The sequence below is a fragment of the Lentinula edodes genome (genome assembly GCF_021015755.1).
Source record: "Lentinula edodes strain Le(Bin) 0899 ss11 chromosome Unknown C8R40scaffold_23, whole genome shotgun sequence".
Lineage (NCBI taxonomy): Eukaryota > Fungi > Basidiomycota > Agaricomycetes > Agaricales > Omphalotaceae > Lentinula > Lentinula edodes.
Genome location: NW_025764329.1, coordinates 601,689 through 628,574, shown reverse-complemented (window position 1 = coordinate 628,574; position 26,886 = coordinate 601,689). Strand labels below are relative to the sequence as shown.

Sequence of the window (26,886 nt, the reverse complement as noted above, 5' to 3'; positions counted from 1 at the left end):
ACGCTCAAAATGGGTAAGAGCAGAACTTGGAAAATTTTGGGGCTCGGCAGATCCATACGGCAGGGGCAACTAAATCTTCTGAGTAGAGGATCAACGCAGCCCGATTCAATGAGACAAGACGAAGTTCGACCAGGACAATATCAATGTTTACAAGGTTCTGGTCAGATCGGAAGTTGAAAAAACGATTCATGTGCCTCGGAACTCCAGACCGAAAGCTCATCATGACAGGAATTGTAACACATCTGCAGTTTGCTGGTGGCGATTTCCTCGAGTGCAATGACCATGATTTTGCTATCAGCGACGACATCAAGGGCCATGGTATGTGTATCCACACACACACACACGTCTTTCTCCTTCAAAGCACAGTTGTCACTGTCTTCAAGCTCGAATTCCCAATTACAGACTCTGAAAATGTTTGAAAGTCTTTCCTTGAACAAAACCTTCCCGGCTTCACGCGGTAAATGCAACGGACTGAGGTAGATAAAACGTGTTCATACCTGCAAAGCATAAACAACGATTCCTGTTGTGCCTGATGCTTTCGATCTTGATGACTCTGCTGGCAAGAATCTGAGGATGCACTCTTGTGGATTGAATGTGCACCGAACCGCAGGTTGCAAACGAATATTCATGGATACCTTCCGTAAAGGTTAGCTTGTACATCAACGCTAGGACCAAGATATGCTCGCAGTGAAACTCACGAAGCCGCTCAACCAAAGTCTTCTTATCCGACCAGTACTTGACCTGTCCCAAAATACCACTCGGGTAATCATTGCTGCCGCGCTTTACAAACAATTCAACACCCCTCAACTCGCTCTGAACGTCCTTGTCTTCCTCTCCAGCATCATCGACGCGTCCTTTCTACAGAAAATACTGAAGTTCTAGTCTGAATGCTTCCACTCTATCGCTTGAAGAATTTAAGAGCGACAGGTAACGTTTCTTCGACTTCGATAATGCACTGCGGATAAGTATCCTCTTTCCTAGGACGACAGGCGATGATGCTGTTGGCAGGTTTTGACAGTATTCGAGCTGGCTTACAACGACTGAGAGGGAAATTGACTGGGGGCTGAGATTGATTGAATTGAGATTGAGCGGTTGCGCAGGTACATTATGATTCCACTTGGGCAATACTGATCCATATTTGTTCCTGATATCTTCTGAAGGCCGGCCTTCTTCCTAGGTAAGATTAGAAAATGCCAAGACATCGTCTCCCTAGGCAGAATCTATACGTTGGATTCTTGACGCAGCTTGACGCTTTGTAAAATTTGAGTCGAGGTATAATGGCAAGGACAGGGACCGAGAGTCACTCACTGATTTTCTTTTCAGGTCAAGAATATTCTTCCATTCTTGGGCTCGTCTTTAGCTTGCACCGACATCTTCTGCTATGGCAGAATGGGAACGAAAGGCGTGCGACGGCGGGGATGAGTTGGAAGGTTCGGTATTTGAATAAATAGTATTTTTATTTAGAGCCAAAGATATCGCCCGCCTAGCTCAATCGGATAGAGCGTCAGACTTTTACGTTTGTAGTATCTAGGCGGATCAATCTGAAGGCTGCGAGTTCGACCCTCGCGGTGGGCTATAAATTCTTTTTTTTCTATGCGCAAATCAGACATTTTTCATCCCAATATCGGCGACCAAGTAACATTTGGCAGCAAACCCAACGCAACTTATCGTCGCTCGTAATGTATTAGAAAAAGTTCGTATGCAAGTTATGTAATGCGAAAGTGGGATAGTTGTATGTATAATCCATGCATGTACAGTCTTAGGAGAGGCTCCGCTAGACGTGGGGGCGCGGTTGCACCAATATATACAAAATCAAGAAGGGGTATACGACGAATCCAGCTCATCATTAGTTGGTGCTCTTCCTGCGTTCTGCATTAAACGTCGTAAACGAGCGAGTTCAGCGCTGAGTTGCCTGTCCACCGCGTTACAGATCAGTATCAAGTAGAGTTGAGGGAAGACTTACCTGGCAGTCTCACTATCCTCCTTGCTATCTTTTTCATTCTTTTCCACAACCTGTTTCATTTTATCAAGCTCCTTCATCCACCTATCTTCAATCTCCTTCGCCTTGTTTCGATCCTCTTCCCTCAAAACTTTCACGACTTCCTCGCCCTTCCGACTAGCCTGCACCTCCTCTACAAGCTTCCGATACTTTTTACCCAAAGTCTCCGCTTCTCCTTTCCATTTCTCCTCTCGTTTACGGATTTCGTCGCGGAGACGTTCGGTATCGGATTTCCATGATTCCGTTAAATGTTTAAGGCTTTCTCGGAGAGTGATGTACTCTCGTTCGGATTTCTGTGATAGAGCGGTTGATTCGGCGAGAGCGACTTCCATTTCTCGAAGGCTCTTTTTGGATTGGGAGGTTTCGGATTTGAGTTGAGAGCGGAGCTGAGTGGCGTCTGTTTCGGCTTTGCGCGCGCGTTCGAGGACCTGTAGAAGACATAAGAGGAAAACAGTACAGTAGAATGGAACAGAAAGTACGCACTTCCTGCAATAGTCTTTCTTTCCTCGCTACCACATTATTTAAACCCTCGTTCTCCAATCTCAGTCTCTCCCTTCCCTCTTTCAGATCTTCCGTCTGTCTCGTGAGCGAAGCCACACTCCGCTGGCTCAGTCTCAACTGGGCTTTCGTATTTTCCAATGCATTCCGTGCATTGACGACACCAGCCTGAAGATCCGCCAAAACTTTGGTTGTACCCCCGGGTGTAAGTGATGCTCGTCGATTCGTAGTGTTCGGTGATGGTGGCAGTTGAAGTGAGGGTGAGGTTGGTGAGGTTAAGGATGCATCGATGATTGAAGAATGGAGAAGAGATGAAGAGCTGGTAGAAGGAGCAGGAGCTCCTTCCTCAGCCAACGCTCGAGCATTACCTGGGAAGTCAGGATATTATAAGTATATAGATTAGGATGGGGAGTCAGATGAAAGACAAGATCCTGACACACCTACAGAAGATACTGGTATTCCTGTAGAGTTTTTGTTGGGTGAATTTCGTGTTCAGATAGGATAATAATACACACTACTCAAAGTACGAGTTGGACTCGATATTCTTTTGTATGCAGTTGGACTGGTCATCGGCACCCCTTCCTTGATACTGCTGTCATCCAAGCTACCATTCACACTGTGGCCGAGGTCGCGCCTGCCTGCAATGGGTAACGGTAAATTGGAATCTGGACCAGCTATTCCTTGTAGGACTTCGAAACTCGTTCTTCTTGCCATTTTTGTAGGTGACGACCCATTGGGTGTTGGAGAGCGACCAGAATAAGATGAAGGTGGAGGGGAAGTCAAATTTGGTGTTGAACTTGACATTGAATCGGATAAATTGGGGTAAGGACGTGGGCCACGGAGGATATGATTCTCCAAGCCAGTTACTTGGGCTTGCTGCTGACGGATATTGTGTTTCAGCGTTGATATCTGGTTTCGCACCGCGACTGAGGCGTAGTTAAACCTTGTTGATACGGTACAAAGGAAATTCACTGACCTGGACTGTCAATAGAAAGCACAGGACTAGGAGCACGTATTGAGCGGCCCGAGGATCTAGATGAGGGCCTTTCGTGTCGGGACGGGGGTGAAGCAGGAGTAATTCCACTCAAAGACATCTACAAGGTATAAAGAATTTAGCTGTCAATAATTCAATGGTGTTGGTAGTTTGATGAAGACAAATTATTATTAGCTGTGGGAAAAACGTCTCTTTGCTCCGGACTGCCATGTTTCTTCGTTCTTTTCGCGCTGGGACTCGGAGCTTTGCTAGACGATCTCTCTGCCAGCCCGCACCTGTCCATTGTTTATTTCCGAGCAAAAAACGCGTATCAAGTGGTATGACCTCACGAATAATTCTCACCTTTTCACACTGACGATTATAGTCTTCAGTACCTCGCGATGTTGTTCACAAAGAAATTATGCCACGGATATACATTCATATCCTGGCTCTGAAGTATCTTACTCTCCAGAGAAGCTTTTACAAGCTTTAGAAATGATGGCCGACTCGTCTGAGTCCCTTCCACCGATTCCATCAGGTCAAGACCAAGAGAGTTTCTGGCGCGCCTATCTACTGGCCAACCAAATCATCATGTATCTAGCTGCAAGACCGGCAACGGAAGCGGAAACTTTCGCTGCGGTGAGCTCTGAGCCTGTATCTGTACTAAATGTACTGAAACGCTGGTAGATATTCCAATCCGCATCCGTGCCCGAAAACTCCGCCGTTGCACGAGGACGTGCTGGTGTGCTCAAAATCACGAAACAAATCGTTAAAATCATGCTTGAAGTTCCACGGTCATCATCGCTGAGGTCTTCCCATTCAGAAGTCTTCCAAGCGTTCGAAAGCCTGCAAAAGACTCACGATATCTATGTCGCACCCAATGAAGAGAATGCGAATGATCTGGAGAAGTGGTCGAGATTTTTTGTGGGTTTAAGGACGGATTTGGTGGAGTTCACAGCACGGATCGGAACAGTGGTTGAAGAATGGGAATCAGTGGAACAACAGATGAAGAAATGATGAAGGTGAGTGATATGCGGCCCAGAGCTTGCGAGGAGTTGCGAGGGTAAATCTGATGATTGCTTATCATACTTAATTGTATGTAGCTTCCGATTCAGGCCAATTCATCTCTGGAAAAAGGTATGTACATGCATACGCCACACTATACCATCCCCCATGTTCAATTATCTGTTCTTATACATCTTCGGCCGTTGAGCATTGGAACATTTGCATTTGTATCGCGAACTCATAACTACTCAGAGGAGCTCAGATCTAGAGGCTTTTCTCCACTATCCATACATTCAATCTCAATTCTCTGTCAATTAGAACAGATGTTTATTGCAATCAATCTCTGGGCACTCTTTTCTGTTGGTCTCAATTGCACTTCTCTATGAATAAACATGGAAATGACTTATTCCCGCAAAGTCCGATTCGCTTGCCGTGATCACATGCTGATGAGAAGTCGTAATTTCATCGCTTCTCAGATTCTCACTCCCACTTTCATGTTCCCCCCTTGTCGTTGAGTTGCGTGATAACAGCTATGGGTGCAGCACAGAATCCAGGGACTGATCTGAGCTTCAAGCAGCTTGTAAACGCGATTTTGTACAAGTGCAAATATGCAAAAAATCAGTGAGTTTTTATATTTCTCCAAAGCTGCAAATTTGATCCCGCTTACCAAAATGTTACCAGGCTCGTCGAATTACCGGAATCCGAGGTTTGCCATATTCTCTGCTTTCACTATCCCTACTTACGGTGAATCTCTGCTTCAAGCTCGATGGCCTCAATCGTAAACTCCAAATTGCGTCTTCCGCTGTACGAGGATGCCGGAATGCGTCTCAGAAAATCAATCAATTACCCCCAGAACTGCTCTGCAATATCATGTCCGGTGCCCAAATGCAACTCACGAGCTTTCTTCCCGATATTACTGCATATGAAGATCACGGCCGAGAATGGTACTCCCTCCTGCATGTCTGTCGTCACTGGCGGGGGATCATCGCTCGCTCGCCAACATTGTGGTCGACAATAGACAACACACTCATTGACTCGGAGGATGAGAATAATAAGAAGAACAATGTTGTCCATGAACGATACTTGTGTCGGTCTGGAGCAGCCCCGCTAAGGGTGTATCTCGGTGTTAAGGAGATGAAAATACGAAGGAAATCTCTTGGTGTGCTATTGAAACATGTCGCGCGGTTCAAAGAACTTCACGTCGTAGCGGATCTTTGGGAAGATTCTTCCACACCGATCTACAACCTCTTCGTGGAACCGGCACCGACTCTAGTTAGCTTGACCCTTCGTACAGACGGGAAAGACGTGACTAACGGGTCCCTACCTCCAATTTTTGCTGGGGAGATGCCCTCACTCAAAGAATTAACCTTGGAGCATTTCACTGTCTGGCCCACAACCTATTTTCACAACCTTACCTCCCTTTCCCTGTCGGATCAAGCCTTCAATCGTCCCACCACACTCTCGTTTCTCGACTTTCTACAAAACTCACCTGTGCTTGAGATGCTGGCTCTGGTACGTGCCGGTCCAACACTTCCTGCGAATACGGATATGATACCTGCCACAGACCGCGTCGTTGATTTGCCTCGCATGCGTCAATTAAATCTGGGAGGTTGGCCAACGACGTCTACCATATCCAGGTTTCTATCATACATATCCCTTCCGCCAGAAGCCGACGTGTTTATCTGGGGTTCAGTTTTTTCGAACCCTGATACCGACTTGACGGCGCTCCTTCCTGCGAACACAAACAATCTACACAACATTCAAGGAATTACGAAGTGGTATCTAACTCATTACTCTGTCGCTCAGCCCGGAGACCTTCTATACGTCCCTTTCACGGCGATCGTTGGCTCGTCCAACTCCTTACACAATTATGGCGTGTTCCGCTCGAGTCAGTTGCTAGCAACGCTTCCGAGATATCCGTTGCATAATGTGACATCATTCGTTCTCCGGGATAGCTCGTACCAGGCAAATAGATTCAAGACGTCAGTCTGGGTGGAGATATTTGGCAAATTGAAGAATTTGCAAGAGTTGCGGATTTTGGCATATCAATCAACCACTACGACGAGAAGTGTGTTAACGGCGTTATTGCCTGCGTCATCAAAGGGCGCGAAGAAGAAAGATATAAGTCAGAACGGGAATAGACGAGAAATTCATGAGGGACAGAAGGAAGCAGGGAGTTCCACTTCCAATGCTGCAAATACGGAGTCCTCCGGAACAGGGAAATCCAAAGTTCCAACGGACGAGGAACAAGAGCCAGAAAACTTCCACTCGCCTCCACGTGGAGACCACTCCCGCTGCGAGGTCCTCTGCCCGAGACTCACCACTCTCAGCGTTGAACATGATCCCGATCTAGCCTCCATCTTCATCACCAAACTTGTCAAATCCCGAAAAGAACACGGGTGTCCGATCGCTTCGCTCATAATCCTGGTCTTTGACCCGCAATACGGTGTTTCCCCTTCTCCGCGACCACGTTCTACTCGTTCTGATCACGACGTTAATAATCAGAATCAGAATCAAAACCAGAACCATCAAAATGGACACCATACTGCTGGAGTGAATGCTGCGGATGACAGTTCGTCGACTGTATCGTCGAGAGATATTTTGAATGAAGAGTATAATCTTCGGAGCAAAGAAGATGAAGAGTTATTAAAACGGCATGTGAAGGAAGTGAGGTTTGAGTACAAGAAGCCGCTGTCGCAGGATTTGGTCCCGCGAGGGTGGCCAACAGATGCGTATCGGAGGACTTGTCTGTCGTATTCGTTCTAATGGGCTTTCTTGGATCGATACATCTTTCATGTTAGTCACAAATATATTAGGGGATTTATGGTTAAGTATTGGTTTATTTATGTATCACTGAATAATGAATGTATAGAAGGACCATGTAGAACGATGTACCTAGTAACTAGCAACAACCACTACGTATCATGCTAGAATCCTGCCATCCTGCATATTCATACCCCAGAATTTGCCCCTCATTCTATCTACCCATACCATCAACTCATTGGTACGGGATTGAGTGGAGTTTCGGATGTCATCGCTTGGTCTTCGGTAGTCGTCGGTTACAAAAGGTTGCAAACCAGCACCAGCAGCGCAGGGTCACTACGACATCCCGCAGATCTATTTGGTGTACATAGTATGTATTTGGACCTTTTCAGAAAGTTCAATTAGCCTTTCAAGTACTTAAGTATAGATAGATAAGTCCTTACACAGCTCCACCATGAATGTTGTGATCCCCCAAAAGGAACAGGTATAGTATGGTCAAGCGAGTGCCTGCATTGATGCCTTCTGATGGTTGCTAGATCTGGTGGATCTCTGAGCTCATCGCTGCGGGATGTAAGAACTGAGCGTTCAACTTGTGACGAAACGCTCCTTGTATCGAGATTCAATTTCAAATGTCCCGCTACGCTCAAGGCTTGAGTTCCCGCTCTTTTCTGGTTGCTCCCGGCCCATTACAACTTTCCCAGACGAGTATTGTCGATGTATACTACAACTATGATATCCCCTGGCTATCTTGTACCCAAGGTAGTTCGCCTCCATCATTCGTAGTGTATATTTACTGACAAGTTTGTGCAGCTTCTATTCATTGGTTGCGAATGATTACAATGTCTGAATGGAAGTTAGTGGCAGAAACTTGCGCTTGAAAATGCTCCATCCCGAGTTAAGCTATTGTAGGGCATCCCGTCTCTGTGCCACTATCATGGTGTAGTGAGGAGAATAGATTGTTGGAAATGTCGCAGACTTCCTCCAAACTTGGTTCCCCGGTGTCTTTTTAAGCGGAACATGCTTTATCAAAATTCCAACTCAACTTGTGCACCAAGATGTCTGATATGAAGGAGATCCTCGTTATCGGTGGTACTGGTGCTCAAGGTAGTATGGTGGTCAAAGGTATGCGGTAGACAAGGATTACTAGTAGGTGAAGGCATAATGTAATTAATCTCTTCCATCTAGCCCTATCGCAAAGCAAACGCTACCGTGTAAGGATTTTGACCCGCGACTCTCAATCTTCGCGTGCTCAGCGCCTTGCGGGGCTTCCGAACGTCAAATTGATAGAAGGGAGACAAGACAACCAGCTTGACTTACACAGGGCATTCCAGGGCGTGTACGGAGCATGGGTCAATACCGACGGATTCAGCCTCAATGAGAAGGAGGAGCTATTCTATGGTATTCGGACTTACGAAATTGCCAGACACGAGCGTGTGCAACATTTTATCTGGGCAAGCTTGCCCTATACTCTAAAGAACGGGAACTGGGACATAAAATACCATGCGGCTCATTCAGACTCTAAAGGCAGAGTCAGGGATTTCATCCTTGCTCAGGGGCAAGGGGATATGAAAAGCTCCATTCTCACAACGGTTCCGTACATGGAAATGCTTATTGATGGGGTTTTTGTCCCCCAAAAGCAGCCGGATGGTTCATTTGTTTGGCTCAATCCTGCGAGTAAGTCACTCACCCGTCTTTTACTCTGAGTACTCAATTTTGTGATACAGCAACTGGCAAAATTCCTCTTATCGCGCTTGACGACGTTGGTCATTACAGCTTATGGCTTTTTGATAATATCTCGGAGTCAGCGGGGATGGACCTGAAGGTTGTCACTGACTATGTTAATTTTGAAGACATTACCAATACTTTCACCAAAGTGACGGGTAAAAGAGGACTTCATAAGTCTTTGCCCCTGGAGGAATATCTGCCTTTTGCTGAGCCGTTTCCCAACGCGCCTGTGAATTGGTATGCAGGTCCGAATGCAGCTCGCGACGAGTCATTGCTTTCATGGCGGGATAACATCACGGCTTTTTGGCGACATTGGGACGACGAAGTGGATGTAGTAGCGAATATGGATTTACTCAATCGAATTCACCCAAACCGCATTAAAAGCTTGGAAGAATGGATGAGGAAGGTTGAGTATGACGGTAGTATGAAACCAATCATGAAAGGTCCGGAGGACTTGCGCCGGGCAAAGATAGAATTGAAGAGAGGTGGGAAATTGTAACCAAATAACAGAACGTTGTTGTAAGTAGTGCAGAACTTGTATCACCTTTTTGTAAGCTTGTAAACTGGTTGTAAACATGATGCCAAATCGTACTTGATCTAGTAGCTGCGCCTGCTGGGCACGAAACTTGACAATTCTGTAACAGTGGCCAAGCCGGGTGATAGATGTCGTATCAGTATTTTATGACGACTTTGTCCCGCGCGGGTGAGCAGCATACTGCACTGAAGGGTGAGTACTAGTACTTGAGTAAGGACGATGAAAGGCTGAGTAAGCGCTCAGCACCTCCGCAAGCTCGAATCATTAATCCGGAGCCGGTTACCTCTACTACCGGAAGCGCTCGATATAATAAGCAAGTCCGAAGTAAACTATGTTACACCTGCCCATAATTCGTCTTTTTCAGTGTCATCTGCGAATTTGACCCCCGATGGCGGTTATATCTACTCCAATCACTGAGATGTTTGGCATTAAACATCCAATACTGCTCGCTGGCATGGTTCGTGACCGGTTAGAGCTTCTATCGCAGTCTCCATTCTCAATCATTCTACGCGTAGAATGTCGCTGCTGGGCCGGAACTCGCAGCGGCTGTCACTAATGCGGGAGGTTTAGGCGTTATCGGAGGGTTTGGATACACGCCAAAGATTCTACGCCAACAGGTGATTAAACATCCCATCATGTAGAGTGATACTAATGACTAATAATGCTGAACAGATACATGCTATCAAAGACGATTTGGTTGACAAGAGCGCTCCTTTCGGTGTAGATCTCCTTATACCTCAAGTTGGCGGCAGCGCGCGGAAGACCAACGTCAGTATCAGTGGAACATTTCTTCAATGCTACGTTTGAATGCATTAATTCATCTAGTACGACTACACCAAAGGCAAGCTTGACGAACTCATTGACGTGATAATCGAGGAAAAGACCGCTCTTTTTGTTTGCGCGGTCGGAGTTCCGCCCAAGGCTGTCGTAGAGAGGCTACACAAAGCTGGAATTCCCGTCATGAATATGGTTGGCCATCCTAAGCACGTTCAGAAAGCTCTGGACGTCGGTGTGGATTTGATTTGTCCACAAGCAGGGGAGGGAGGAGGCCATACCGGCGACACGCCAGCCAGCGTGTTGATTCCAGCTTGTGTAGATGCTGTCAAGGGAAGGAAATCGCCGTTGACGGGCAAGCCAGTGTATATAGTCGGAGCGGGTGCAGTTTATGATGGACGGTCGTTGGCGGCAAATTTAATGTGGGGAGCTCAGGCTGTCTGTGAGTAATCATCAAGTCTCAAGTAAATTATATTCCTGGAAATTCTTACTTCCATCTGCAGGGGTTGGAACCCGTTTTGTTGCCTCAAAAGAGGCGGGCGCACCCAAGTATCACAAAGACTTAGTCGTATCCGCAGGCTTCGACGACATTATTCGCACCATTATCTTTACTGGGCGTCCGCTTCACGTTAAGAAGTCGGCCTTCATTGAAGATTGGTAAGATACCTCGTCGTTCCTATTGTTAAAATTAATCGTTCGCAGGGAAATCAATCGACAGGCTGAGATCAAAGAGCTCACGAGTAAGGGTATCGTTCCAAGTGACTGGGCCGTTGAACAACGCCCGGAGATAACAAAGGATCCTGAATCCCGTCCGTGGCTTATGGGCAAGGTCGCTGCTGTGCGTTTACATTCTCCTGAATACTGATTGAAAATACTCATACAGCCCTAATAGTTAATTAAAGATATCCTTCCCGCAAAGACTATTATAGAGAATATGGTAAATGAGGCGGCAGAGCTACTGGAGCACGGGAGCACTCTAGTAGTAAAGACTAAAGCAAAGCTTTAAGTTCAGCCTAAGTTCGACGGTTTTTCGCTCTTCTCTAAATGCGATGTGTATTTATTCTTACATTAAAACGGTCCTGTGTATTATACAATATGGATACAAAGTGAAACTCGGCGAGATGGACTTGTAGTTTGAGCTAATGTTTAGCCGTAGGATTCAAAACAGGGAGTGGATAAAGACTAAGACTCAAGTACACAACAGGGACAGCATTTCCGAAAGCGAGATTGAGACATATACAGCCTCAGAAGGTTTCCCATCCACCTGAATCCAAAGAACCTTCTAGTCTGCGCGCTATTATTGTGGGCACGCCATGGTTCATCCATGTCTTCCTAATATCTTCCCAACGGGTATAGTGAAGGTACTGACGGCGCCCTCGTCTGTAAAGCAAATCAGTAAACATAAATCCTGGCATTGAAATGACGCGCCTCATAGAAACGTCTGCCTCGCCATGCACGTCTAAATATGGTGATGGAGCAAATGTACCGTTATTCCCGTAGAGATATATAACGATGCATCTTTTAACAAGGAAGAAGACACCAAGAGCGCCACCACATCTGTCACACATATCATGAGTTGATTTAACGGGTAACACTCATAGGAGAAAGCATACTCTCGGGTGTGCATATTGCACTCTCCATGCCGCTCGTCATCCATACAACATGTGCTCTGGAAGCACACAGTTGTGCCACACAGCAAGCATATTGCCGCATCAACCGGAATAGTCTCGCATCTTGAACAAGGAATCAGTTTGTCTTGATCTACAAACAAGTTATCCAAAACGAATGGTAGCCTAGCAAGCCGATAAACTGTTGGAATGTCCAGTACAACACCGAAATTCAACGGTGCAGATGCATGAGAGTGTCCATAATGGGCACACCACCCTGACAGCGCATTTTGTAAAGTATCCTGATGGGGTAGGTCGGCTAATGGCGGGATACCCAAAAAAGTTAATAGACGCGTATACTCCGTTGGCTCGTCCATCGCACCAAAATCTGGAGTGGGAAAATGGGAAGGAAGAAGAGAGCGACAGAGGATGGAAGCTTTGCGAAGGAAAGGAAGCGTAAATTCAAACAGCAGCTTCTCTATCCTTGCTTCTCCAAACGTTTCGAAAGCCAGCGTCGCCGTGTGTTCAAAGACTGGCGAGTGCCGGACAACGGACATAAAAAACATGCGCACATCACCGAAAACGTGTTCATGTCGACGTCGAGAGAGCTGTGTAGTGTTATAACTGCGAATCTTGTTCAGCATGAACACAAGACCGATAACAGTGCGCGCGAGACAAGCATAATAACTCAGTATCATAACATGTCGCAAGATTTCTGGAGCTACAGCTGCAGTTTCTATCAGCACTGTAAAAGGGTCCCTCAGTAGGAGCGGAAAGGAAAATGAGGTTAGAGAGCTTCGACTCCATTCCGGTAGTAAGCGTTTGATGATGGCTTGCCGAATTGCGTCCTGACCTTCATCCGGACGTGCTTTGAAGTGGAGGGCGGATAGCCTGGTAAGGACGCTCAACTGTCCACGTATCATACGCATCTGTGATTCCGACAGGTTATCCACCATCAAACCTCCTCGAGCGTCAGTGCCTCTCTGAGCAATCTCAATACTCGCGATGGTGTACCCAATGAGCTCTTCGGGTAGATAGATTCCGGCTCCTCTTTCACCCGGTTCAGGCTCGTGCCGCTCCCGTAAGTGACGAGTCTGCTGAGAGAAAGATTTTGCAACCACCATCACGGTATCAACCATTTTCATCCCGTCGTTCCCTTCAAATTTGTCCGAATTTCTCATTGCCAGAGAATAGCCGGTATCCTGGGCACTCCAGAACACAAATTCTCCCGTCCCGTTTCGAAATTGGAGCGCCTCTAATGCAGGATCCGGCTTCGATTTGAGTATACTTATTCCTGCTCCTCTTGTCCAATCCGGGAACGGCACTGCATTGAGTTCGACCGAGGGCGGTTTTGCTACTGGGAGTATGACATTCCCCAAACTCTTGCACAATGGACAAATGTACTCCTTCCTCGGGATGGTCTCTGGATGGTTTCTTGTCGCCTGTGTGCGATGTCTCTGACGTATTGAAAGGCTATAAATATGGAAACAATCCAGGTGCATCATATGACTGCATACAGACGAATGTAGTCCAAATCGCGTACACTGATTGGGGAAACCATCGTAGCTTTGTGAGACGCCACCCGCTGTTACCATTTTGGCTTGCGCAGTGGCATCGAGAGCCTCAGCGTTCGCAGGGGGAAAGGCAGATATGACTGCAGGCTGAGGTACTGGGGAGAGTCGGTCCATGGACTCTGGTGCTTGCAAGACATCGTTGAGATATGTTGTATGTCCGTCTGGCTGTCTTCGAATGAACCTACTTGGCTGTACCATCCCAAGCATCCCAAAAGCTTTGGATGCATTCAAATCTTCTTGGCATACGATACACGTGCCGTACGATACCTCTTCTTCCTCTCCCTCGTTTTCCATATCCTGATCTTCGTCGTCGTCTTCCATGTCCTCAAAATTACTGAAGGCGAAGCTAGCTTGCTGGGCTTTCATTTGGCGCATGATGGCTTCCTGCCTCGCCTTGGCCGCATTCTTCTTGGCTTGCTCAAGATCAGGTGCAGCACCTGTCGCCCCATCCAATGTCCCACCACTATTCTGATTAGTACCGTGAGATCCAGATACGACTCTTCGTATCTCGACCTCTCTCGGCTCCCAGGAATGCATCTGATCTAGAATCCATCCTAGCCTGGATTTGTACGACTTGAACCCCTCGTGAGTTTCCAATTTGCATAGGACGTCAATGAGTGTAACTTTTCCCTCTTCGAATGCTCTGAGCGAAGCGAGTGTACAAAATATCGAAGGACGCTCGACGATAGCAAGCATGACGAGATGCAGAGCTTGGTCAAGAATAGCTTCCCCAGAGGGAGGTGCAGAGCCGCCTCCGTCGGTAAGGGCAAGGACGTTATGGATTGCGTAAAACATCACTTGTAGCAATGCCTCACTCTCGAATGTCGAAGGTAAAACAGCAAATGGCCCACTTGGTGATACATTTAACGGTTTGGGAACAAGCACAGGATCTGGTACTGTCGGGTTTTGCTTCAATAAGCGTCTGCGTAGGATCCCTTCCACCTCTTCTCTCTTGTTTCTGGTATAATGGTACCAGAATGGGTTGACTTCCTCGAAGCACTCGTCTTTTAGCTCATACGTCCCAATATCACTCGTTCCTTCCGGTGAACGGAATTTCGTTGTTTCCCTGAGCATCTTCTCGAATGCCATGTCATCGACCAAACGTTCAGAAATACGTTTGATGAGGTCCGTGTACGAACAGGGGCCGAGCGCAAGGGCGTGTACTATTTCTCTTCTCGCCTGGTTTGCGACACTCATCTGCGAGATATTGGCGCTTTCGCTCAAGATGGAAATGAGGACGTATAGAACCTCCTCAGCCATACCCGTGAGTTGGGTCGAGTCGTATACCGTATGATGCAAAGAGAATGGTCCGCCAGAGAAGAACGATAAGAGCCCGAAACGGTCGAGGATGGTGACAATGACGGTGTTTGGATCAAGTATGACGAGTCCAACTTGCAGAATGAAAAGATCTTGATCATAGCATAGTTCTCTAAGCATAAAGTCTCGGTAGTGAAGCAGTTGACCTCGAATAGCGAAACCGTTGCGAACCCAAAGATTGCATCGTATCTGTGCAATCATTGCTAAGACTGATCAATCTCATTAGTAAGTTCTCAAATACTGCGAAGAGCAAAAGCAAACCTCGCAACGGGAAATCTACAACTGTCAATACAGCACGTTCGCTCGCGACTCTTATCACCACGTCCCTAATACCACCTTCAACACCTACCTCTCTCCTAAGTCTGCCTGTATCCAGTATGTCGACGTGTTTGAACAATTCCGCTAGAAGCCAATGCAGCGAATGATGGAAACTGACCCATCCTTCCAATACGTCGAACTTTATAATCTGGTAGATTGCACCGCCGAAGAATATTTTGTGAAACTGGACTTTGCCGTTCCCAAACCCATTAGTCCCAAATTTCTCCTCAGTACAGACCATTAGTATGTGATGAACTACTGTTTGAATAGCGGCAACCAGCTCTCCAGCACCAGGGCCCGAGCTAGAACTTTCACCAGTAGCGTCTGTTCCTCGACTGACGCCGAAGGCTGCACCATACGCCTTTATAACTCTTCCTAGACTCAACGTCACATTAAAGACACTAATCCACGCATCTCCCTCGAACTCAACATGACCCCCGACCATACGTTTGTTCGGATTGACACCCATGAACAGTTGGCAAGTTTTGGCGAATTGGGATATGTATAGATGTGGATTAGACGCTATGAGTCTTTGTACGGGTGCATTGGAAATGAGATATCGCAGGTCGGAGAAAACGGGCATAAAGCGTTTGGATTTGAATGGGAAGGATTCGGGGTCGAGAGTTTGTTCAAGTAAGCCTTGGGCGGAGGAGCTACTTGAGTTCATTGGATTGGAAGGTGGGTACACGATATGTTTATCGATGATCTGGTTCGTGAAGAAGGACGTGATGATAGCGAGAAGACGCGTGATGAGCTTGTGATGGCGCACAATGTGAGAGGCGACGGAGGGAACGGTGAAAAGCTGGAGGGCGAAGTATTTAATAGATGTTTCGGCTTCACGGTCGACGAGCAGATAAGCGTCGATGACACGGTGATAAACTCGAGCAAAGTGACCAGCTATAGTAGGACTGAGAAAAAGTGGATGAAAACAGAATTTTATAAACGTACCAACAGCCAACTTATGGTCTCGACTAATAGTTAAGACCGAAGTATATATCTCCTTCAAGCTGAGGCGAGGCCTCTTCCACAGCCTTGTATGCGAAAGGAATAGATGATCTAGTCGTGTGGGATTGGGAACATCTGTAAGGGAATGAAGACTTTGCGCGCTGTAGCCATACGAACTATGATTGTCCCTCTTTCTCGGCGAAAGTAATTCCTCAGCAATCACCTCCCTCATCACCAGAGTATCCGTCCCCAACCGGCTCTGAGTAAGATCCAACAGCCACTCAATGATGACAGAAGCCACTTGTTCTCGGAACGTGTCATATGCACGACGCATTGTAACGCCTAAATCAATCTGAGAGATGCTCTGGGCAATTTCCAGTAGACGGGGAACTTCAGTCCCCATTTCGACCAAATCCCTCCCATTTTCATCAATTCGATGAGCGGATTCAGACGCTTCCTCCTTAGTACGTCCGGTTAGATCGCATAAAAGTTTGATGACCTCGTCGAAAGAATGTTTATCGTCGTTCCAGATCATAATACAGTACTGGTCTTTCATCATCGGATCGGCGGAGGGTTGTAGTCGCAAATCTGCTTCATTGGAAGGCACTGATGGATCGTCCGGAGAAAAATCGAGGGTGTCAAGGATGAAATCGAGAGCATATCCGACAGTGCGGTTCATGAGCTCGCGTAATTCTGGAGGAACAGATACCCGGTAAGGGTAATGTTTTACGGGTTGTGGAATAGCACTGGACAAATGTTTCGGAGCTGATCTAGGCGTGTCGGTAGCTGAAGAGGATGGGACGGAGGATTCTGCCACCAAGGCAGCTGGAGGATGGTATGGACATTGTATAGAGGTGCGCCATGCTTCGTCGTCACCACAATCGCAGCATCCTCCTGACTGCTGGGCGATGAAGAAGCTTACATTGTGGTCTGTATGATCAGTGGCATGAAAACACCTTGAACATAACACACAACTGTCGTCTAACGCACAATCCCTGTTTCAACACATCAGATTGGTTTATGAGGTAGGACATAGTCCGACTCACTTGCATCGGAAGCAAGGTTCGCCTTTTTTCAGGATATGCGCACAAGGTCTTCCAGGAATCATCGGCGCTTCCTTTCCAGCACCACAAAAGCCCAATTTGACCTGAACTTCACTCAACATCGCATTCAACGGTAAGCTCGAGTTCGAGTTTGGCAGAAAGACATGGGCATAAGGGCCCCAGAAGGAATCGTATAGCTCTGATAGTATTTCTGCGCGAGTAGCAGATGTAAAAGTGTACTTTCTTGACCCAGGCATGGTTTCCAAAACGTATCGCAAATGAGAGAGGGGGTCCGAGCTTCGGTCGCGGGGATTCATTGACGATGGGAGGAACAATTTAGAAGGGAAAAAGGAAGACAAAGACATTATGAATGGCGCAACAGCAAAAGGCGGGACTGCGATGAGGGCCGGATTACTATGAGCGCTAATCTAAGCGCTAACCTTGTATTCGAACTTCACAATGGCGAGTGAATGCTGTTTCTGCCTTTCAGCTTTGAAAGAACCTGTTTGTATTCCTTGCGGTTAGTGTATTAATGGATGAATCTCCGCGTTGCAGTTTACCACTGCTGTCTTTCTTCCAGTTCTCTTATCACATATTCTATTCACATTTACCTTTTTAGGACACATATTCTGCTCGCTATGCATATCTTCTCATGTTGCGGCGTCCTGTAAGCGCGATACTACTCCTTGCCCAACTTGTCGCGCGCCATTCGAGATTGGTATGTTTTTTTCAACTTGTTGTGATAGGCGAGCCGAAGCTCATTTTATATCTTTAGTGACTCCTGAAGTTCGCTGCTACAGTTTTCATTGATAAAAAATCAGAATCTAACCCATTTAGCACAGCTCGCGACTGTTCCGAAACATGTGCGGCGATACATCAATCCCGGCGTTCGACGCGTTTTCCTCGAGACGCCTGATTCAGAAACGTTGCGACAGCGGCTATCAGCCACTGAAGTCCAGATTAAAAGACTCAAGAAGGAATCGGACAAACTGCGCGCGTCAAGCGAATCGAAGAAAAGGAGATTCGACCAGGCGAAAAACGATTGGAAGGAGAAAAATGACCAGCTGTTGGCCAAGTACACGTGTAAAAAGCGCAAACTGGACGATGCAATGAGTGCCCTTCAGGAGATGAAAGAAAGACTTGACGCTTCCCATGCAGCGAATGTACAGAAGACTGCTGCACTTGCACAGCTTGCCAAGATTGAAAATGTATGGCAGAAACAGTTCTTGACGCTCAAGGCAGAAGTGGACGAGCAAAGCGATAGGTCAACTTTTGAAGCTAGGAGGGCTGAGGCGAGGGAAGAGGCTGCTGCGTCTGAGTATCACTCCGATCTTACGTTAATAAAGGAGAGGGAACGTCTTGCTAGAGAGGATGCTTTACGTTGGAAGGCTAGGTATGAAGCTCTAGTTGCGAAGTGGGTGTATCAACTTCTTCATGGATAACCCTCTTTCACTGACCAGGAATCAAATTTGAAGACACAGCCAGCAGTGTGAATGAAAATGTTTCTTGTCAGTTTACTACTAGTGCACTATTCAATGGATAACCTACAGCAGCCTACAGCTCAACATGCCTATCAAAGACGAAGTACATACATACTTGGTCAATCTTTCGTACTTTGCTCCTATTATTCGTATCGACAACATAAACACATAATCTTCCTACTATAATGATTTGTAGTTCCTTGGTTTGTTGTACATAGTAATTCATGGTCTTCCTGACAGTCCAAGGCCAATGGCCAAGGCAAAAATGTGATCGCGTCACGCCCGTCACCCTTTCATTGGCATCGGCAATCCAGCGGGGGCTTTTTAAAAGTCCGAAGCTTTCCGTCGGAGTCCGGACAGTCACGACCCCACCGTCTCAAAACTGATGTCACCTTCGCCTCGGCGAACTTCCTCAGCACTGACTTGAAGACCAACATCTCTATACAAGTTGGATCTCAAGCTGTGGACTCATGGCGGCTGAATTTCCCCCTCCACAGCATACACTGTTGAGTCCTGGTCTGGTCTCATCATATAATATTTCGTTCAACCTCACCTCATTGTTTACCTATCCCTCGAGATTCCTAGCGAGACTCATTAACAAAGGGGATCTTGACTCTGCCAGTGCTGGATTAATGGATGCGACTACGACATCTTGGATTGATTCTTCCGAGACATTATCAATGGCAGCGTCGGCAGCGACGAGTACAAGTACCAGAGCAGCGAAAACAGCAACAGCGGTAGCATCGACAAATGCTTTCCCTGCCCCGTGGGGCTTCTTCTCGAGTGGTTATATGTGTGGATTGCTGATCATGGTCTGTGACAAGTATTCGATATTTCTCTCTGAATTCATCAGACGAAATATTGTATACAGGGCGTTCTAATGCACCGAATAGACAACATCTTCGTTCCTACTATGCCTACCACCTTTGGTCATCACCATCCCTCTCACAACAGCCACCCTAATCGCAGTTCTTATACCGGTTCACTCCTCAACCGTTTCCTCCCGATAGATATCAATCGCACATCGACTCGTCTGGCGATACACCTGCCAACAATATATTTGATGTGTAGGGTATTACTTCTTTGGGGTATTATGCTGTTACAGACAGCTCAGCTGTTTCCTTGGACGACACACCTGCACTCACTCGCTGAATCGGACTCAGGTAATTTCAGTCAGAACGTGTTAAACATCCTGTACCGATTAGGCAAATGGACCGCGTCATGGGAGACTGGGGATGTTTGTTGGCACACGTTCTGTGCCATCTGTGCTGCATTCTGCGTCGAAGGGTTTGTGAAAGGATTAGATGGTAATGGGTTTGGGCTTGGCTTCGCGGAGCATATGCAGGCGAACACTAGTCCATTCAATCTGGTAAGCTGTCCATCCACTCGCCCGATCTTAACCTTAACATGAGCTTATGTGCATAGGTTGGCTACGCCTTCCTACTACACATATATTCCTCCCCGCTCACCCATGCTTTCAAAGCGCACAAGCCCGATTATAATACATCTGATGTGGAGCCACTGCCCTCTAGACCCGACACGCATGTTCTCATTACACTTGCCATCCCTCTCCTCCAGTTGACACTATTTCACCTTCTCTCTGTACGAAAGCGATGGTCAAGACATCGGTTGTTGCCGACTGCGTTAGCTTCGATGCTTTCATTGATGCATTTCCATGTTACGCTCATTAAGTTCATGATGAGCACTCCCTCATCATCGCTTCCCTCAACTCTATCCCCAACATACACCGAGCCCATCACAACCCCATCGAGCTCATATACCCTGCATGCAACTCCGAGTCCTAATACTATATCGGCATACACTTACACTCCTCACCACACAACGCATGGCTACCCCATTTTAAACTATATCCCCAACATCTTCGAGACTCTTCTTATCTCCACAATCATTCTAACTATATTTCTCAATAGCCTTACACAGCTGTTGATGACGGGGAGGGTTGACAAGCCGCTTCTAGGTCTCGGAGTCAGTTCTATCAAGAATTTAGACGAGTGGAAAAGTATGATTCCATGGGAAGAAGATTTTGGCGTTGTCCTTCTTAGAGTTGGGACAGCGAGTTTGGAAGCGACCGGCTTGAGAGGGTGGGGGAATGAGGTTGGAGGTGTCGTGGCTTCTTCGCTGCCTGGTACTAGTGACGACGAATCCAGGAAATATGGCCGTGTTCGCCTGACACGAATGGGTGTCGTTGGGGTCACTCCCGGTAGTGTCTCACAAACTCATGATAAACTAGGACACGGTAAGATACCAAACGGCAAAGGAAGAGGGAAACCAAAGTTTTTGAAAGGATGGCATAACGAAGTCCGAGACGTTGATCTCGGTTCCCCTCCTTCCTCTTCAGGATCCAGAAGACAATGGGGGGTCAACGGCATTCTAACGCTTAACGCGCAGTGGTTCATTGAATTAGGCAGGTTCGTGAGGAGTGTGTGGGGTTCGATGTTGGGAGCGGTGAATGCGGGATTCACAATTGGTTGGGAGATGTTGAGAGGAAGAGGTTCCTACGGGAACGCCCGCCGAAGGGTACAAGATAAAGCACAGGATCGGCGTGATACGGGACATTCAGGGGAAGAGAACGAAGGCGAATCTGAGTCGGAGGATGAGGATGAGGTCGAAAAATTGTATCGGAAATTTGTTCGTGGAGAATCAGTATCCTTTGGCTCGGATGAGGAGCAAGATCAAGATTATAATATGTCTGATACCGACCAAGCTGACGAGGAAGAAGAGTCCGAATCTCAGGAGGAATTTGAAGAAACATCACATCTCTATGCGGATTTATCAAACCGGGAGTCCACCCCAGGTGCAAGTACTACCACCTCGACTATGATCGCACACATGTCTTATACAGGGTCGAGTCCACTCACAAGGAAAAAATATGCATCATTGCTCAAAGGTCCTCATGGAAGCAATGAGCCGAGTCCTTTCAATGACGGAGGCAACGGAGGGGGACGCAGTGGTGATGCGTTGGTCAAGGATGACCTTCAAGGTAATCGAATCAGTGACAGTTCCGCTAGTGGTGTCGCGAGTGGCGATTCCGGCGACACTAGAAGAAACTGCGTGATATGTACGATTGAACCCAGAGTGATCATTTGCTGGCCCTGTCGGTACGTTCTTTACTTTATCTCTATCTCTTCCCTCCTGATGGAATCCACACCAATATACCTATAATTCAATCTAATCACCCATTCCATCTAACTATCCATAGGTGTCTCGCAATGTGCGATTCATGCAGAGAAAGCCTCGCTGCCCGCTCTTCGGCATCAAAGCATAGATGTCCATGCTGCAGGAGAGGGTGAGTTCTTTTGTCAATTTGACATATGCATTTGAACTTTTCGTTGATTTTGTTTCATTCTTTATTTTTGGTGGTAGGGTTGAAGGATATTCAAGGATTTTTATCCCGTAAGATGTAGTATAAAGATTTGGGTATGTAAAGTGTGCTAGTGTAAGATATGTACATCTGCAATCTGCTGTATTTATGCATGTCCTGGTTTAGGTGAAGGAACCAACCATAGTTCAACAAAGAATGCCTTGAACATAACTCAAAGTTACGTCCCTAGTTAAAAGGATGTATTTTTGGTTGCCAACATAAGGAGGGTCCACAAGTTACAACAGTAGGAGCCTCAGGGGAGTGAGGGGGAGTGGACGAGAATATGTCAGGTGACGTGACACCGCGTTATATCATCTAAGGCCCGGCGCCGAAGGCTAAAGTATCAAGCTCTTTGACGAAACATTTCCGTTTGAATACCGTCCAGGTCTTCCAAATTCCGTATGTCTTCCGAGGGATCCGAAAGTGACGACACTGTATGAGACCGGCGGTTTCCTCGCTGCGTTATAATAAGGAATATCGACTTTGGACTGCGAATTATCCTTGTTCCTTCTCATCAAGATGAAGAAAAGCATTGTACCCGACCGTTCTATCCAAATTTGTGCCGACAGAGGTGGTACTTTCTGTGATGTACATGCGTACGTCTTTGGGTTCTCTTGCTTGAATTTCTCTTCTTGATGTCTATACCAGATCTTATCCGGATCCTGAAAACTCAGAAAAGAGGAAGGAGATTGTTGTTAAATTGTGTATGGCCCTCGTTCAGATACGACATGTTCATGATTGAACTTTGCGATAGTGTCTCAGGATCCATCAAACTACTCTGATGCACCAACTGAAGGTATCCGACGTGTACTCGAAATCGTGACTGGAGAAAGCATTCCGAGAAATGTTGTGTTGAATACAGACAAAATAGGTATGTCTAAACGGTGTGTTTTTGAGAACCCAGATATATTTATACTGAATGCACTTGTAGATTACATTCGTCTATCAACAACCGTCGCCACCAACGCACTCTTGGAACGCAAAGGCCACAAACACGCTTTGTTAATCACGAAAGGTTTCAAAGATCTTCTGCTTATCGGTAATCAGTCTCGACCAAAGATCTTTGATCTAAATATCCGCCGACCTCCTCCATTATATACAAAAGTTGTAGAGGTCGACGAACGGGTGACCCTAGTAGGATACACATCCGATCCGCAAGCGGAAGAGCATGCGGTTCAATTTGATGAAAACGGAAAAGTCAAACGAGGTTATCGTGGGATGGGATGGGATGGTGAAGGTGACGCTGAAGGCCCAGGAGAAATTGTACAGGGCATTTCTGGAGAAGCTGTCAGAATTATTAAAAAGCCAGGTGCGTACTTTGTCCAACTTGCGTAAATTCAATCTGTGCTTAGTAAAATATACAGATGCGGATGTTCTCAGAAAAGATCTTCAAGCGCTATATGATGAAGGTTACCGCTCCATCGCAATCGTTCTGGTTCATTCGTACACGTACCCAGAACATGAACGCTTCGTTGGATCCATTGCCCGCTCGATAGGCTTTGAACACGTTTCTGAATCTGCACAACTCCTACCTATGATAAAGATGGTTCCTCGTGGCGTCTCGTCTACCGCAGATGCTTACCTTACACCAATATTGCGAGACTATCTCAACGGTTTTTTCAGTGGATTTGATGAGAAGCTGAAAGATGGAAGGTTGAAAAGTCCAAGGGTGGAATTCATGGGGAGTGACGGCGGTTTGGTTGACTATCAATGGTTTTCAGGACTGAAGAGCATATTGAGCGGACCCGCAGGTGGGGTGGTAGGCTACGCGTTAACAAGCTGGGACGAGACGAGGAAGAGACCTATCATTGGGCATGTTTCTTCCTCCACCCGTTGAATGATAGTTTCTAATGTTGACGCCCTCCCAGTTTCGACGTTGGCGGAACATCAACCGACGTCTCTCGTTTTGCCGGACGATACGAGGTTGTATATGAAACTTCTACTGCAGGAGTTACCATCCAGAGTCCACAGGTTCGTATTAGCACCAGCTCAATGACCAGCCTTCCCGCTAAACATGAATTACAAACAGTTGGATATCAACACTGTCGCTTCCGGTGGTGGCTCCTGCCTACAATTCCGAAACGGACTTTTCGTCACCGGACCTGAGAGTGCAGGAGCTCAACCCGGTCCTGCCTGTTATCGCAAAGGCGGTCCTCTCGCTGTTACTGACGCAAATTTGCTTCTGGGACGTATCATACCGGACTATTTCCCCAAAATTTTTGGCAAGAGCGAGAAGGAGCCGTTGGATGTGGATGCTTCTCGGGTTTTGTTTGAAAAAGTGGTGGATGAGGTGAATGCTTCTGGAAGTTCAACGGGGACAGATGCGGATGCGGGGTCAAGGAAGAAGTTAAGCATGGATGAAGTTGTTTATGGGTAAGTGGCTGTTGTTAACACTGTTGGCATACGTTAGCCCCTGACGATTATAGGTTCATCAAAGTCGCGAATGAGACAATGTGCCGCCCTATACGAGCATTAACGGAGGCTAGAGGATATGCGACGTCGAAGCATATGTAAATTTCTTGAATCCTTGTGATTTTTTGAATCAAAGGCTGATAGTAACCAATGATAGTCTAGCATCCTTCGGGGGCGCAGGCGGTCAACACGCTTGTGAAATTGCGAAATTACTGGGGATCAACACCATCCTGATACATCGCTATAGTTCTATACTATCAGCTTATGGGCTAGCGTTGGCCGATCGGTATGTTTTTGGGTCATTGGAAAAGTCGCCTTCGTTCTATGTCGTTTTTTTCAGAGCGTACGAGGTCCAAGAACCCTCATCGACATTTTACACCCCTCAAAACCGTCCGTTGTTGATTTACCGCATGGATAAAATAGAGACAGATGTACGAGAGGAACTGAAGAAACAGGGATTCGAAGGGAACAGAGTGCACGTGGAGAGAATGCTGAACATGCGATTTGAGGGAACGGATACCTCGTTGATGGTTCTTCCGGATCCAAACGAGAGATTAGAGGGAGAGGATGGCGGAGATGGAGGGGAAGATTTCTTGAAGGCTTTCAGGAGAGTGTATAAGGCCGAGTTCGGATTCCTGTTAGAGGGAAAGACAATCATTGTCGATGATATCAAGGTCGGTTCGAATTTTTCAATCCTCACGTATCTGCAACAGATTTATCGTTCAACAGGTACGAGGAATTGGCAAGACGTTTGACACTCTAGGAGAGTCTGTCTACAATGAGGTAGAAAAATTACAATCCTCAAACGCCATCAAAGCTGTGAACTCTTTCGATCCGTCATTGTCACCGGTGAAACCAGACAAAGCCGACGCGACGTGGAGCGTGTATTTTGACGAGCCTGTTGGCAGAGTGGATAATACACCTGTATTCCAACTAGAGAAGTTGGAGATTGGAGATGAGGTTCATGGACCTGCGATGATCATTGATGATACACAGACTATTGTGGTCATCCCAGGAGCGAGAGCTTTATTGACCAGCAAGCATTTGTATATCACCCTCCAGTAGAAGCCGTATATGTATAGTACTTCTGAGACTGTATTGTTTCCGTGTCAATGACGCTTAAAGTCGGAATTTGATTGCGCGTACAACGTGATTAGGCATCGTGGAACAAACGCGCCTCTTTCCCTTCCTTCTCCACCAGTGTCCAACTTCTATTTCTTACAATGGCAGGCCAATGTACTATCTGTCTCTCAAATATGAACGATCCGGTCTGTATACCTTGTGGTGAGTAACTGCAAGTGCCACTGGATGTTGACACCTGAGAACTAAGCGCATGCAACGAAGGTCACCTCTATTGCTCTCAGTGCCTCTTGGATTGTATCTCATCTTCTAGTGAAGACGGCTACAATGCTCTTTGCCCCACCTGCCGTGCTTCGTTCCCGATAGGTTCGTTTTACAGTTGTTGCAAGATTATCACCTAACTTTTGTTACAGTCAGCCCGGAGGTTTGCAAACAATTCTTCCAACATCGGGGAAACGAACTTACCAGTGTACCATTCATATAGCTGACGTGCCTTCCTAAATATGTACATCGCTATATCACGCCCAGCATTCGACGCGTCTACCTCGACACCAGCGCTGTTCAAACCCTTCAACAAAAGCTTACGGCTTCACAGAACCAAGTTAAGAATCTCAAGAAGGAGAGCGAACGACTGATGTCGTTCTGCGAAAAATATCAGAATGCCTCGAACGTACATGCTGATGGAGAAGCGAAGGCGAATCTAGAAGTCGAACGCTTAACACGGTTGCTTCGTGAACAGAAGCTTGCGACACAAGAAGCAAGGGAGGAGGTATCGGAGTGGAGAGAGAAGCACGAAGATTTGAAGGAGCAGCTAGAGCAGAGACAGAAGTAAACATATTGTTTCTTGTTACTGAAAGCTGGCTCATATTGTGACTGTAGGAAATCTTCTCGCAAACGCACATCCAATGGCCGGGATCGTCCACAGAACAACGACGAATCACCGGATGTAACGCCTCCAACAACCCCGCGTCGTCGCGTTATTCGTGATCTTCCCAATCGACCAAATAAAAAGCTCAAGCCTATACCATCGCCTGAGAGAGACTTCAAAAACCCACCATCTAGACTTTCCGCCTGGCTATTCGTGTCAGATTCAGAGTGAAAGACTCATCTACATACTTGTCTTGGTTGTTCGTATCATACATCCCGTCTTCAGTCAGTTTTGTGTATAATTAAGGAAAATTACAGTTAGGTATGTAGGAATGAAAGTAGACCATTGTAACCATTGTGTACCACTATACAAGGGAAGGTTTCCATAGCACATCAGCGCCCGGAGGGGAGGCGACCTTTTCCATCGTATAGAACGCTCCAAGAACAAAAAAAATTAGGATGACCACCGCAGGACTCGAACCTGCAACCTTTTGGTACGCCCAGCAATCGAAGCCAAACGCGCTACCATTGCGCCAGGTAGCCATGAAATGTGGTTGGGTAGAAAAGGTCAGATCCACACGTGATAGC

The 26,886-nt window shown here is 46.7% G+C and overlaps 12 protein-coding genes and 2 non-coding genes across 14 annotated transcripts; 10 read left to right on the top strand and 4 right to left on the bottom strand.

The window, feature by feature from the left end:
- Positions 1 to 355: 355 nt before the first annotated feature.
- Positions 356 to 837, bottom strand: C8R40DRAFT_1048323 (uncharacterized protein; the record flags this gene model as incomplete). Its single annotated transcript, XM_046224492.1, has 3 exons — positions 356 to 448; positions 498 to 635; positions 673 to 837. Coding segments are annotated over 3 exons (396 nt in total), but the record flags the coding sequence as incomplete, so codon positions are not given.
- Positions 838 to 1,477: 640 nt separating this feature from the next.
- On the top strand, positions 1,478 to 1,575 carry C8R40DRAFT_t151. The gene has a single exon. It is a non-coding gene; the product is annotated as a tRNA-Lys (tRNA).
- A 33-nt stretch (positions 1,576 to 1,608) lies between these two features.
- C8R40DRAFT_1111315 (uncharacterized protein) lies at positions 1,609 to 3,657 on the bottom strand. The gene is made up of 6 exons (XM_046228353.1): positions 3,474 to 3,657; positions 3,013 to 3,423; positions 2,938 to 2,958; positions 2,483 to 2,865; positions 1,964 to 2,427; positions 1,609 to 1,912 (listed from the first exon to the last, which is right to left on the bottom strand). The coding sequence occupies exons 1-6, from the start codon at positions 3,589 to 3,591 to the stop codon at positions 1,813 to 1,815; spliced, it is 1,497 nt and encodes a 498-aa protein (XP_046085193.1). The 5' UTR covers positions 3,592 to 3,657; the 3' UTR covers positions 1,609 to 1,812.
- A 13-nt stretch (positions 3,658 to 3,670) lies between these two features.
- Positions 3,671 to 4,788, top strand: C8R40DRAFT_350941 (uncharacterized protein). Its single transcript, XM_046234802.1, has 4 exons — positions 3,671 to 3,808; positions 3,863 to 4,109; positions 4,158 to 4,492; positions 4,574 to 4,788. The coding sequence occupies exons 2-3, from the start codon at positions 3,966 to 3,968 to the stop codon at positions 4,485 to 4,487; spliced, it is 474 nt and encodes a 157-aa protein (XP_046085192.1). The 5' UTR covers positions 3,671 to 3,808; positions 3,863 to 3,965; the 3' UTR covers positions 4,488 to 4,492; positions 4,574 to 4,788.
- Positions 4,789 to 5,609: 821 nt separating this feature from the next.
- On the top strand, positions 5,610 to 5,987 carry C8R40DRAFT_1048221 (uncharacterized protein; the record flags this gene model as incomplete). The annotated part of the gene is made up of 1 exon (XM_046224486.1): positions 5,610 to 5,987. A coding segment is annotated over one exon (378 nt), but the record flags the coding sequence as incomplete, so codon positions are not given.
- C8R40DRAFT_350929 (uncharacterized protein) lies at positions 5,781 to 7,692 on the top strand. The gene is made up of 3 exons (XM_046234801.1): positions 5,781 to 5,987; positions 6,040 to 7,608; positions 7,670 to 7,692. The coding sequence occupies exon 2, from the start codon at positions 6,063 to 6,065 to the stop codon at positions 7,239 to 7,241; it is 1,179 nt and encodes a 392-aa protein (XP_046085190.1). The 5' UTR covers positions 5,781 to 5,987; positions 6,040 to 6,062; the 3' UTR covers positions 7,242 to 7,608; positions 7,670 to 7,692.
- A 610-nt stretch (positions 7,693 to 8,302) lies between these two features.
- C8R40DRAFT_1048239 (NmrA family protein) lies at positions 8,303 to 9,462 on the top strand (the record flags this gene model as incomplete). The annotated part of the gene is made up of 3 exons (XM_046224488.1): positions 8,303 to 8,360; positions 8,424 to 8,912; positions 8,963 to 9,462. 3 exons carry the CDS (start codon positions 8,303 to 8,305, stop codon positions 9,460 to 9,462), a joined length of 1,047 nt encoding a protein of 348 aa, XP_046085189.1.
- Positions 9,463 to 9,886: 424 nt separating this feature from the next.
- C8R40DRAFT_1070568 (2-nitropropane dioxygenase) lies at positions 9,887 to 11,278 on the top strand (the record flags this gene model as incomplete). The annotated part of the gene is made up of 7 exons (XM_046226246.1): positions 9,887 to 9,955; positions 10,014 to 10,115; positions 10,171 to 10,266; positions 10,324 to 10,714; positions 10,776 to 10,929; positions 10,975 to 11,110; positions 11,165 to 11,278. The coding sequence occupies 7 exons, from the start codon at positions 9,887 to 9,889 to the stop codon at positions 11,276 to 11,278; spliced, it is 1,062 nt and encodes a 353-aa protein (XP_046085188.1).
- Positions 11,165 to 17,493, bottom strand: C8R40DRAFT_351013 (uncharacterized protein). Its single transcript, XM_046234803.1, has 6 exons — positions 17,080 to 17,493; positions 16,037 to 17,028; positions 15,032 to 15,985; positions 11,886 to 14,979; positions 11,701 to 11,829; positions 11,165 to 11,652 (listed from the first exon to the last, which is right to left on the bottom strand). Exons 1-6 carry the CDS (start codon positions 17,439 to 17,441, stop codon positions 11,517 to 11,519), a joined length of 5,667 nt encoding a protein of 1,888 aa, XP_046085187.1. The 5' UTR covers positions 17,442 to 17,493; the 3' UTR covers positions 11,165 to 11,516.
- On the top strand, positions 17,474 to 18,842 carry C8R40DRAFT_1266015 (uncharacterized protein). The gene is made up of 5 exons (XM_046233925.1): positions 17,474 to 17,596; positions 17,696 to 17,794; positions 17,852 to 17,862; positions 17,919 to 18,490; positions 18,552 to 18,842. Exons 1-5 carry the CDS (start codon positions 17,536 to 17,538, stop codon positions 18,571 to 18,573), a joined length of 765 nt encoding a protein of 254 aa, XP_046085186.1. The 5' UTR covers positions 17,474 to 17,535; the 3' UTR covers positions 18,574 to 18,842.
- A 68-nt stretch (positions 18,843 to 18,910) lies between these two features.
- Positions 18,911 to 22,251, top strand: C8R40DRAFT_1111261 (uncharacterized protein). The gene is made up of 5 exons (XM_046228352.1): positions 18,911 to 19,369; positions 19,429 to 19,926; positions 19,983 to 21,676; positions 21,778 to 21,864; positions 21,942 to 22,251. The coding sequence occupies exons 1-5, from the start codon at positions 19,028 to 19,030 to the stop codon at positions 21,973 to 21,975; spliced, it is 2,655 nt and encodes an 884-aa protein (XP_046085185.1). The 5' UTR covers positions 18,911 to 19,027; the 3' UTR covers positions 21,976 to 22,251.
- Positions 22,252 to 22,280: 29 nt separating this feature from the next.
- On the top strand, positions 22,281 to 25,444 carry C8R40DRAFT_1111259 (5-oxoprolinase). The gene is made up of 11 exons (XM_046228351.1): positions 22,281 to 22,535; positions 22,588 to 22,643; positions 22,694 to 22,810; positions 22,871 to 23,248; positions 23,304 to 23,751; positions 23,808 to 23,910; positions 23,969 to 24,312; positions 24,366 to 24,449; positions 24,509 to 24,637; positions 24,692 to 25,025; positions 25,081 to 25,444. Exons 1-11 carry the CDS (start codon positions 22,459 to 22,461, stop codon positions 25,414 to 25,416), a joined length of 2,406 nt encoding a protein of 801 aa, XP_046085184.1. The 5' UTR covers positions 22,281 to 22,458; the 3' UTR covers positions 25,417 to 25,444.
- A 60-nt stretch (positions 25,445 to 25,504) lies between these two features.
- On the top strand, positions 25,505 to 26,675 carry C8R40DRAFT_1111257 (uncharacterized protein). The gene is made up of 5 exons (XM_046228350.1): positions 25,505 to 25,635; positions 25,696 to 25,797; positions 25,845 to 25,855; positions 25,916 to 26,259; positions 26,311 to 26,675. The coding sequence occupies exons 1-5, from the start codon at positions 25,575 to 25,577 to the stop codon at positions 26,528 to 26,530; spliced, it is 738 nt and encodes a 245-aa protein (XP_046085183.1). The 5' UTR covers positions 25,505 to 25,574; the 3' UTR covers positions 26,531 to 26,675.
- An 83-nt stretch (positions 26,676 to 26,758) lies between these two features.
- C8R40DRAFT_t150 lies at positions 26,759 to 26,841 on the bottom strand. The gene has a single exon. It is a non-coding gene; the product is annotated as a tRNA-Arg (tRNA).
- Positions 26,842 to 26,886: the final 45 nt, after the last annotated feature.

Coding starts and splice junctions, on each gene's coding strand:
- C8R40DRAFT_1111261 (XM_046228352.1), top strand. CDS start 19,028: ATGGCGGCTGAATTTCCCCCTCCACAGCATACACTGTTGAGTCCTGGT. Junction 19,370..19,428: donor TGTGTGGATTGCTGATCATG/GTCTGTGACAAG, acceptor TATTGTATACAG/GGCGTTCTAATGCACCGAAT. Junction 21,677..21,777: donor ATCATTTGCTGGCCCTGTCG/GTACGTTCTTTA, acceptor AACTATCCATAG/GTGTCTCGCAATGTGCGATT.
- C8R40DRAFT_1111259 (XM_046228351.1), top strand. CDS start 22,459: ATGAAGAAAAGCATTGTACCCGACCGTTCTATCCAAATTTGTGCCGAC. Junction 22,644..22,693: donor GGAGATTGTTGTTAAATTGT/GTATGGCCCTCG, acceptor ACTTTGCGATAG/TGTCTCAGGATCCATCAAAC. Junction 23,752..23,807: donor AGGAAGAGACCTATCATTGG/GCATGTTTCTTC, acceptor ACGCCCTCCCAG/TTTCGACGTTGGCGGAACAT.
- C8R40DRAFT_1111315 (XM_046228353.1), bottom strand. CDS start 3,591: ATGTCTTTGAGTGGAATTACTCCTGCTTCACCCCCGTCCCGACACGAA. Junction 3,424..3,473: donor GCTTTCTATTGACAGTCCAG/GTCAGTGAATTT, acceptor ACTACGCCTCAG/TCGCGGTGCGAAACCAGATA. Junction 2,428..2,482: donor AAGAAAGACTATTGCAGGAA/GTGCGTACTTTC, acceptor TGTCTTCTACAG/GTCCTCGAACGCGCGCGCAA.
- C8R40DRAFT_350941 (XM_046234802.1), top strand. CDS start 3,966: ATGATGGCCGACTCGTCTGAGTCCCTTCCACCGATTCCATCAGGTCAA. Junction 4,110..4,157: donor AAGCGGAAACTTTCGCTGCG/GTGAGCTCTGAG, acceptor AAACGCTGGTAG/ATATTCCAATCCGCATCCGT.
- C8R40DRAFT_1266015 (XM_046233925.1), top strand. CDS start 17,536: ATGGCGAGTGAATGCTGTTTCTGCCTTTCAGCTTTGAAAGAACCTGTT. Junction 17,597..17,695: donor ACCTGTTTGTATTCCTTGCG/GTTAGTGTATTA, acceptor TTACCTTTTTAG/GACACATATTCTGCTCGCTA. Junction 18,491..18,551: donor TATGAAGCTCTAGTTGCGAA/GTGGGTGTATCA, acceptor TCAAATTTGAAG/ACACAGCCAGCAGTGTGAAT.
- C8R40DRAFT_350929 (XM_046234801.1), top strand. CDS start 6,063: ATGCGTCAATTAAATCTGGGAGGTTGGCCAACGACGTCTACCATATCC.
- C8R40DRAFT_351013 (XM_046234803.1), bottom strand. CDS start 17,441: ATGTCTTTGTCTTCCTTTTTCCCTTCTAAATTGTTCCTCCCATCGTCA. Junction 15,986..16,036: donor AGACCATAAGTTGGCTGTTG/GTACGTTTATAA, acceptor GTCCTACTATAG/CTGGTCACTTTGCTCGAGTT. Junction 11,653..11,700: donor GAGGCAGACGTTTCTATGAG/GCGCGTCATTTC, acceptor TTTGCTTTACAG/ACGAGGGCGCCGTCAGTACC.
- C8R40DRAFT_1111257 (XM_046228350.1), top strand. CDS start 25,575: ATGGCAGGCCAATGTACTATCTGTCTCTCAAATATGAACGATCCGGTC. Junction 25,636..25,695: donor TCCGGTCTGTATACCTTGTG/GTGAGTAACTGC, acceptor CATGCAACGAAG/GTCACCTCTATTGCTCTCAG. Junction 26,260..26,310: donor CAGCTAGAGCAGAGACAGAA/GTAAACATATTG, acceptor TTGTGACTGTAG/GAAATCTTCTCGCAAACGCA.